This window comes from Humulus lupulus, chromosome X, assembly GCF_963169125.1.
Source record: "Humulus lupulus chromosome X, drHumLupu1.1, whole genome shotgun sequence".
Taxonomy (NCBI): domain Eukaryota; kingdom Viridiplantae; phylum Streptophyta; class Magnoliopsida; order Rosales; family Cannabaceae; genus Humulus; species Humulus lupulus.
The window spans coordinates 23004456-23013914 of NC_084802.1; the positions used below are offsets into that span (position 1 = coordinate 23004456).

The following is a 9459-nucleotide window of genomic DNA, read 5'->3' on the forward strand; positions in this document are numbered from 1 at the left end:
ATATGTGTTATATGTGATTAGGGCTTGGCCCGACTGTTATCAATTATCTTGACTAGGGCTTGGGCCTCGAGAACATTTATATTTAAGCTAATACTTCACATATTGGTCGATACTTACTTAAGTGTTCCATGATTGTTGTATGAATTCCGTGGTTAGGGCATGAGGCCCCGTTAAATAGGTATAGTTAGTATCGCGAGAATGGTTAATTGATGGTGTTATGTGATTTACATGCATGAATGCTTATTTGTTGGGATATTCCTATTCATATTTGTTTCTGTATTGAGGTCTGCATTCCTGGATTAGGGCTTGACTTATTAGTCAAGGACGGTAATAGCGCGCTACGCGCTGGTCGAAGGGCTTAGGCCTAAACCAGCAACGTATTATTATGTTATCCGACCCTATGGTCGATGAAACATTAAGGCGCTAGGTACACCGGGCTAGCTCTATGGCTAGTGATTCAAAGCTAAGGGCGAGGGCCCCAAGTGACTCTATGGTAACGTAGGTAGGGCATAGGCCCTGGGGTTGGCTCTAAAGCCAACTTTCTAGGGTAGCGGCCCCAAGTTGGTCCAATGACCATCTGTTTGTAATTGTATTTGTTTGTGTACGTTATTACTGTTGGACTTGCTAGATAAGTATTTGAGAATCTGTTTTGTTCTGTTTATGTACATGTATAGTTTTCTTGCTGAGCCTTGGCTCACGGGTGCTTTGTGGTGCCGGTAAGGGGAAGGGAATGCTTGACCAGCCATGAGTTGGAGAGCTTTGGTGACGACGTGTACATATGCGGTTGCTCAACCACCACGGTCAGGGTTATCTCAGAGGAACTAGGGTTATAACCCTGTTTTTGCCGCTTAGGCCGGCTGAATGTAATTTTTGATGAATATTCACCTTTATAAAAGTTTGGTTGTAATATTTTGGGATCCCATAAATGTTTGAATATTTTCAAATAAAAGTCAATGGTTTATTTGACCAAATTTTTTAACCCTAACCCTTGACATTAACCTTAGTTACACATTTTAAACCAAATGACTTGGTTAGCAAGTCTAACACAATTTTAAGTACACAGTGTAACGGTCCTGGATTAGGAGGATGTTACACTGGCGGTGTCCTTGGGCCCTTATTTCATTTCCCTTACTAGTCTGTTGCGGAGCCTAGTGGCCTTCGGGTTCTTGACGGGCCCTCTTATGCTTCGAATCAGGGTTATCATTAGCCTTTCATTTACCACAGTTCTGCGGTGGCGCTGAGGCTCCAACTCCTGCTGGGTGCCCAGTGGGCACCCCAGCTGGCGGATCCCACACCTCAGCAGCCTGGTGCTCAGGAGGCACATCAGCTGTGTTGACATGTGGCACTCCAACAGGGTGCGCAAGTGGCACACATGTGAGGTGCCTAGATGGCACGTTGCCATTGGCGTCAACTCGCAACCCTTGGGCTGCAAGCGTGGCCTTCATGGCAAGCACAATCTCCTGAAGGGCAGCGATGTTACCTTCTTGAGCATCAAGTTTTTGTTGTTGGGTAGCCACTTGCTCGCGGAGCACCACTACCTCCGGCGTCTCTTCTGCCTCCATAGGCTGAGGATATTCATCCTCATAATACCCTTGGTCGGCATCATTATCTTCGCCGTCATACTCGGCGTACTCATCGTAGTCCTCCATCATCTCAGGTACGTCCTGAGGTGGTTACCTACTGGGTTCTCCTCCTTCACCTCCAGTAGGAGGGGGCATTTCATCTCTAATGTTTCTTCGTGTAGTCACCATGATCGTGAATGTTTCAAATGCCTCCTTCAAGCTCTCAATGAAAGCACCAAAATGTCGACTGCCTTTTTGGCTATCAACCTTAATAAGAGAGATTAAAGAAATGATTGTTAGAACACAAAGATTTTTACGTGGTTCAGGTTATAAAAGAACCCTAGTCCACGAGTCTCTAGTATTATGAAGGTTGCAAGCTTGTGATTGCAAGCTTTATAATGTCTTCTCAGGTAGCGCTTAGATTGCTCTGAGTACAAGTAGTTTTCTTTCTAAAAAAAATCGACCCTTTACAATGAGACTCCCATCCCTATTTATAGAGGTTGGGGTCATTAATGTTAATCATTAGTAATTAATACATATTACTCCTACATTTGGGGGATTAATACACTTCAATGCACTGGGCTGCATTGAATAGAGACTATGGCCCAGGTGAGACTTGCGGGGCCCATTGTAGAAAGGTAACCACTTTACGGGGAACATGCTCCTAGGACTGTTAGGGCATGTTGTACGTACTTCCGTGTCAGGTGACGTAGTGGGGTGTGCAAATTTTCGAGTTGTACACTCGACAACACTGTTGACGGATCGCCCACAAAGGTGGTCAGACGATCCTCTGACTCTGAAAACCCGCACCTACTGACATATTGCTCCATGTCCTAGGTCTGAGAACTAGAACCTCAGACCTGGGCGGCGATCGAGATACGAGACCCCTTGCCTTAATTGTTCGAGTTGGAGAACCTCCATCTCCTAGACCGAACATCGGGGAGTAACTCACCAAGGCACCTACTGCTCCCTTCAAGGATAAAACCTTATCTAGGAAGACCCTTGCTCCGACTACAGGCCTCGGGCAGTAACATGCCCCGAGGATGTCCACAAACATCTGAACCAACCATTGGGGGTTGCCACGTGTCAGTGGTGAAAAATATGGATAACAACCTATTTTTTGAAGTTATTTTGTACTTTGGCGTAGTTTTGATAATTTCTTGCAAAATGGCCTCTGACACTACAAACAGCTGGTTGAAATTTTTCAGAAAGCTGGTCAAAAAATTCAGACAACTAATCGTAATTTTTAGACAGCTGGTCGAAATTTTAGACAAATGTCATTTTGCAAAAAATTATCAAAACTAGGTCAGAGTACAGAATGACTTCAAAAAAGATGTCATTTTGTAACAAATTTTGCATTTTGTCTAAAAAAAATTAGTTTACAAAAATGTCACATTTTTCAGCCCAACCCAATAGCAGCCCAATACTAATTAGGGTTTATCTTTCCTCTCTCTCGTTTCTAACACTCACAAGAGAGAATCACAGCACAGGTTTTACTCAGTCTCAGCGCCACTCCGGTCTGCACAGCCAACCATCCCCGGTCTCTCGCTGTCTCACTCCCTCCCTCCCTCAAATTGAGGTTATTTCTTGTTTGTTATTCTTTAGTTTCTAAAACCCTTTCTTCTTTTACTTTAGTATCTAATCTTTCATTTTCCATCATTAAATTGTTTCAATTTCATTTTCAATTGTTGATTAAGCTTCACTGTATTTCTTAAGCTCTTTTTTTTTCTACTATATTATTTATATGTTTTTGATCATGTTATTTCACTATCAATTTAGGTTTTTGCTGCGACTAGCCTTTTCTCTTTCCAACATATCATACCGATTACAGAATGAGTAGGTCAGGGCAGCCACCGGATCTTAAGAAGTAAGCTGGTTTTTTTCATCTATGGTGTTCTTTTGCTTCTTATTATTTTTCTTGGTTGTGTTTCGATTGATTTGAATTTTGCTTATTTGAAACAGATACATGGACAAGAAGCTTCAAAGTAAGTTACCGCACCCGATTTTGCTTTTATTTTTTATTTTTTATTTAAGTGTATTTTGTGAGTACCTTTAGCCAAGCTGTGGGACTTTTTTGTTTTTGTAATTTCCGGGTTTGAATTGATATGGAGCTAGATTAAGAAATTGCAGCTTTAATCAGGGTTTGTCGCATCCTTTGAAAACGCTGAAAAAACTTTTTTTCTTAATACTCACACTTTTGCGTTATATATTTATTTATTATAATCAATTTCGTTCAATGTACTCTTCTGGTTCGTTAAAGATGCATTTTCTGGTCAATGCATTTGATAGCTTTATTACATTGTGGGATGAAGTAGTAGTAGTTGTTGTTTTTAGCGTTGGGCTATTAAAAATAATTTCTTTGAACATGTGTTTGTATCATAGTTCCTTACCATGTCACTCGATATATATTTGATTGTCTCAAATGTGTACCACATAGCATTTTGTGATTTATTGGTTCAAGAATCTTTAAGAAGAGAAAATAGCACTAGTTTGCAGCTCATTTGCATAAATAACGTTTATGACATAAACAATTAAACAGAGTTTCTAGCTCTTAAGATGACCAGAAACGCTAACACTGAATCATGGCGTGTTTGTACTGCAGTCAAGTTGAATGGCAATCGCATGGTTGTTGGGACTCTTAGGGGATTCGATCAGTTCATGAATCTAGTGGTTGACAACACTGTGGAAGTAAATGGAGATGAGAGGAATGATATAGGCATGGTGGTGAGTCCCTGATTTCTCTTTTATGCTTCCATTTTCGTCATTTTTAGTGTTTGTTTTTTTGGGCTTAACTTGGCCTAATGTGATTGATATTACTTTTACTGCTACAGGTTATTAGGGGAAATAGTGTGGTTACTGTTGAAGCTCTTGAACCTGTTACCAGAACACAGTGAGGTGCGGCTTTGTAGTTGGTAGTGCCATATGAATTCTTGGCTGGTATTAGTTTGAACATATAACTGCTATAATGGGAAGGAAAATGTTTTGTAATTTTGGATTTGATGTTAATTAACCAGGTTCCTTCTATGAGTACTCCGTTCCTATTTCCAGCATTTGTTCCTGGTATTGTACTTTGAATCATATGAACTAGCTGTGAATTCTTACCTGGCTTATATACCACCATTTGCTCCATCTCTTGTGATATAAATGCACTATTAGAGTTCTACAATTTCTTATGTACCACATTTCATGTTCTCTCAAACAAGCTTTGGTTCAAAGAACTCAAAAGTTTCCTGCTCCAATACAATATTTATTCAGAGTTCAGTTATTCTAGACCGGGCAAGAAAAAAAAAACATAAATACAGGATGGACAACATTGATTCAATACAAGGTATGCTTTTAAAATGCTTTATGGATTGTGATCCGCTCTAAACTTGGTTTCATGATTTGGCATTATAATCCGTTATAACCAAGGGATTTTAGCTCTCTGAAGTTACATGGTTGAGCAAAATAATTCCAGAACTATAAAATAATAAAATGTAGTAATTAAGTCTCTAAACTCGTTGAATTCCTAATATATGATTTATGAGTAATTTTTTATAAAAAAAAGAGAGATTATGATGATAATTAATTGGGGTAATGTATTTTATGATTTTACTGCCATGCCATCTTTTTTAATAAAAAATTAGTTTAAAAACTTACTTAATTGCTACTTTCAATAAATTTAAGGACTTAATTGCTACATTTTATAATTTAGGAACCAATTTGTTAAACCACCCAAGGGGCTGATGTTAAGAACCCTGTAACTAAATTTCTACTATGGATTCAATGGAATACGGAATTCAGTGTTGGATTGGATCAAATATACCCTATTTGGTTGTGACATTAATGAGTGTGCAATCATATCGAGTCTAACTAATCGGATATCTAATGGCTTAGAGAAATCATTTACTAAATACTATCATCATTGAGGTAAAAAATTTGTACTCTGCAGAATTTTCCTATATACAGAATTCAAACGTTGAGTATTTGTGTATGCTTTCTCTACCACAACACCATATAACTCCTTAAAATAGTCGAAGCAGTTTTTGATTCAAAGAGGAAAAAATCATAGAGGGAGTGGATCAGACCACCTCCTCTTCAGTTCTGATTTCGACCGAACCTCCTTTAGCTTTCCATCAACACCATAATCCCTTTCCATGACTAGGTTGATTCCTTCATCTGAGTACCAGCCAACTCCAATGCAAAGAGTGCCGTCCTTGTTTACTTCTACATACGCAGTGACACCGCCCGGAAGCCAAAGCATGCTCACGTCCTGCATGTCTAGTATCTCTTCCTCTCCAAAATGGATAGCACTCTCCGGCAAGCTTCGCTTCTTTAGTGCCTCTGTGCAAAGATAGACATATGGGGAGCCATTATTTTCCTCTATCGCTGGCTCGTCGCTGAACACCGGAGTAGCATTGATCTCGAACACCTTCCAGGACCCTGTTAGATGTAATGGCTGGGTTCGTTTGCGCTGAGAGAATGGCACTGCATTGAAATTCATGTCACTGTTTATGGATAAAAGGAAAGGATCAATAAGCATAAACAATGGAAGGATCAGTACCCTATATAATTCAATACAAATCCTTGATGTGGGTAATTAAATTTACATTAACTGAGGACAAATGAAGAAATGGAGGGAAAAAAATCACAATGATGACAATAGTTTACAGCTAATAAAGCAATTCACATTTATGCAAAGATGGAAAAATGTAGGTCTATCACTTGAAAATAACGTACTAATTGTAGAAGCTCTTTCTAATTTTGACCACTAGTAACATGTCAAAACAAATAAAAATAAGAACCACAACTAGTGATATGATTTAATGAAGAAATGATGAGAAATATTTGGTAGAGTGAGGCACTACGCCTTGAAGCTAACATGATTGATGGGCCCAAGTATTCAAGAGGGCTTTAGCATAGATCAATCACGTAATTAATCCATCATCTTAACTTCAAGGCTCAGAGCCTCAGTCTACCAACTATTCTTTCAATCATTTCTTTCTTATTAATAATCACTTACTTCTTGTAGTGATAATTATTGAACTTTGTTACTAACTTGAGCATGGAAGTCTTTTTGGTTAATACCCTATCCATGCCCGCAATTGAGTTCTTGTGTTTCCTTAGTTTTGACAGGTTACTAACAGCCCGACTCAAATTCGTACAGTAAATATCGATTCCTCCAATACAAATGGCTCATAGTTGAACCGGTAAATTTGCTGAAAGACAGTTGATAGAGAAAGAATGCACAGATATTCAACTATTTTGGTATGGAATTTTGATTAAACAATGAATTACAGCGTAGTGTGTAAGAAACCTCAGAGCCAATGGAATCAAAGTTGAAGGGTACCTTTTGTCATGAGTATTGGCAGGACTAATCCACTCTTCTTCATAAACAGCAACTCTCAATATTTGTATGTCTGAGCCACCATTGCTGAATTCTATAGTATGAACAATCCGTAGTCTCTTGTGGCAACCTTTCACCAAACACTGAACGATAAAAATCAGAAACCAAATCACTAATCATCAGATTTAAAAAAGAAAAACAAAACCAAATAACTTGATTTGAGCATTGGCGTATTAAAATTTTATCTAGAAAGCGTTTTTGTGAATTGAGAGAAAAATTGCAATAAACTAACTAAAAAATCAGAGACATGAAAAGTAGAAAATACAATACAAGCATGATATTCATTTAATCATGCGGGAAAAAAATAGTCTACAACCTACAATAATATAGCTTGTTATTGTCTCTTCAAAATCTCTGGTGCATGCGTGAAAACTTACTTGTTCAAACTTGAAAGTTGGTGACAGGTAGTAGTTTGAGTCATCCACATCAGCAACTGGGATATCAACAGGACCCCTTGAATAAGATCCATCCTGTAAATTATGAAGTATAAAATGAGGGACTAAGACACACAAGAAAATAGAACTGTAATCTAGTAAATTAGTATAGATCCTGGAGTGGAAACGCAATGGGTAAATACATCAATTCTAAGTTGTTGTAGCATGCCTTTCATAAAAGAAACCAAATTTATTACCAAATGCAAAACCTAAACAATGTTTTGTCTGCTTTAGAATGAGTATGATACCAATCAATAATTACCATGCAACAAAGTTTTAAATTCTGATCTCTCAAACTAGTAAAGAGTGACAAGGTCGAAAATTATACCTCAAAATAAACAAGTCCAGGTTCATTTCCCATAATGTCTTCTTCCATCACATCACTTTTGTCAAAGTCATAAGACCCAAATTTTGGAAGAGCTGTATATTTACCAGATTTTGTCATTGTTCCTGTGGAAACGTATACATCTTCACCATCTTCTTCCCTGCCTTCTTTAGTTCGATCACTGTCTCCACTATGCTGTAGTATCTCCCCATAAGGATTTAGAGTCACCCAATTTATCTTCCTCTGAATCTGTGATGTCTTCCCTATAGAAGAGGATGGAATGGCCTCAATTCGAGAAGATGTGTAGCAATCGAACAAGTTTTCGTTCTTATTCCCAATCTCAACTGGTTCCATCTCTGCAGTGATGGGTGAAAATACGGCTCCAACTCCCTTCCATATCCCGCTAACACTACTAGCAAACGTATTCCACATCGGTTTTATTACAGGTTCCTAAGAGGAAAATTGTGTTCCTTGTCATTCGATTAACACTAGCATCCACATGTTTACTGTAATTTTCGAAGCAACATGTTCTAATAGACATTAGAAAAACTGTTAACTGCAGTTAAGCTTTCAGTCATCCCACAACATAATTTGAACTACGCATTCATGCCAAACTTACATGATTTCCAATTCCAATAGAACAGTGTAGTTTTTTTTTTTTCTTTTTTTATGAATGAAATAGTTACATAGAAAAATCTGAACTATCAAAGTTAATAGAATGTCAAAAAACTTGAATCACCATTATAAAACCAGATATAAAAACAAAGACCCTAAATTGCATTTCAATATTTTCAATCACATTCCCAGAAACCCACCAAAAAAACATTCAAATTTACAAAAACCAATTTAGACCAATTCCATTTAAACATTTCAAAATTCTCTCATTTTCTCGGCAAACAAACGAAATAATAATAAGAAAAAAAGGAATTTGAATTACCTGAGTTTGAAGAACGGTTTCGACTTCTATTAACATAGCTCCGGAGACCATGACACCTCGACCATTCTTGCTTCTCCTTCTCCTAACCACCTTCCTTCCCCTCTGCCTCCTTCGACCGGTTCTCTCTTCGCTCTTCGAGGCCATCTCGTTGTCGACGCTCCACACATTTTCCTTCTTGCCCTTAACTGTAATCGAACCTTCTTTACCACGGTTGGGTTTCTTCTGGCACAGGGTGACAACCTTTCTAGGGTTTGATTTGGGGAAATCGGGGACGACGGGAAGAGAGAGAAAAAGATTCTTTGCGGCTGAGGAGTATAGAGAATGATGAAACCCAAGGTGGGGGTGGGTTACGGTAGTGGCCGCCGGTGAGGGCATTTTGGGTATTTCGTTTTTTTTTTCTTTTCTTTTTGTGCGATCAAAGAGATAATCTAGATAACATAAGAAGTAGCTGGGGTGGTGGTGGAGCTCAGAGTCCAACATCATTGTAATGGGCTGAGATTTAGATTGGGCTTGAGCCCATGAAAATTATTTTGGGCTTTGTTAGTTTTAAAAGTGCTGGGTCAAAAGCACTTGGGCCTTAATGTTGGCATTTCAATCTTTAGCTAAATGGAACTTTCTTTTTTCTTTGAAGTACAAGTCACTAAATCAAACAAAAGTTAAAATAACCAATTGGGCTTGGCTCAGTTGGGCCTTTGACTCTCTACCAAGGTAGAGTGGAAGGGTTCGAGTACTTCCCAACACATATATATGTGCGGAAAAATATGTAACACAAATCTAACTACTAACAAACCTTTCAAAAAAAAAAAAACAGTTAA

General features: G+C 38.4%; 2 protein-coding genes across 3 annotated transcripts; one reads left to right on the top strand and one right to left on the bottom strand.

The window, feature by feature from the left end:
- Positions 1 to 2986: 2986 nt before the first annotated feature.
- LOC133803475 (probable small nuclear ribonucleoprotein G) lies at positions 2987 to 4691 on the top strand. 2 transcript variants are annotated; one of them, XM_062241531.1, is made up of 5 exons: positions 2987 to 3141; positions 3342 to 3429; positions 3525 to 3547; positions 4165 to 4286; positions 4394 to 4691. In XM_062241531.1, the coding sequence occupies exons 2-5, from the start codon at positions 3395 to 3397 to the stop codon at positions 4454 to 4456; spliced, it is 243 nt and encodes an 80-aa protein (XP_062097515.1). In that variant the 5' UTR covers positions 2987 to 3141; positions 3342 to 3394; the 3' UTR covers positions 4457 to 4691. The 2 variants fall into 2 exon arrangements, with proteins under 2 accessions (XP_062097515.1, XP_062097516.1); XM_062241532.1 differs by having other exon boundaries at positions 3036 to 3151.
- A 775-nt stretch (positions 4692 to 5466) lies between these two features.
- LOC133807446 (uncharacterized) lies at positions 5467 to 9068 on the bottom strand. The gene is made up of 5 exons (XM_062245784.1): positions 8645 to 9068; positions 7711 to 8157; positions 7326 to 7418; positions 6892 to 7031; positions 5467 to 6049 (listed from the first exon to the last, which is right to left on the bottom strand). The coding sequence occupies exons 1-5, from the start codon at positions 9017 to 9019 to the stop codon at positions 5608 to 5610; spliced, it is 1497 nt and encodes a 498-aa protein (XP_062101768.1). The 5' UTR covers positions 9020 to 9068; the 3' UTR covers positions 5467 to 5607.
- Positions 9069 to 9459: the final 391 nt, after the last annotated feature.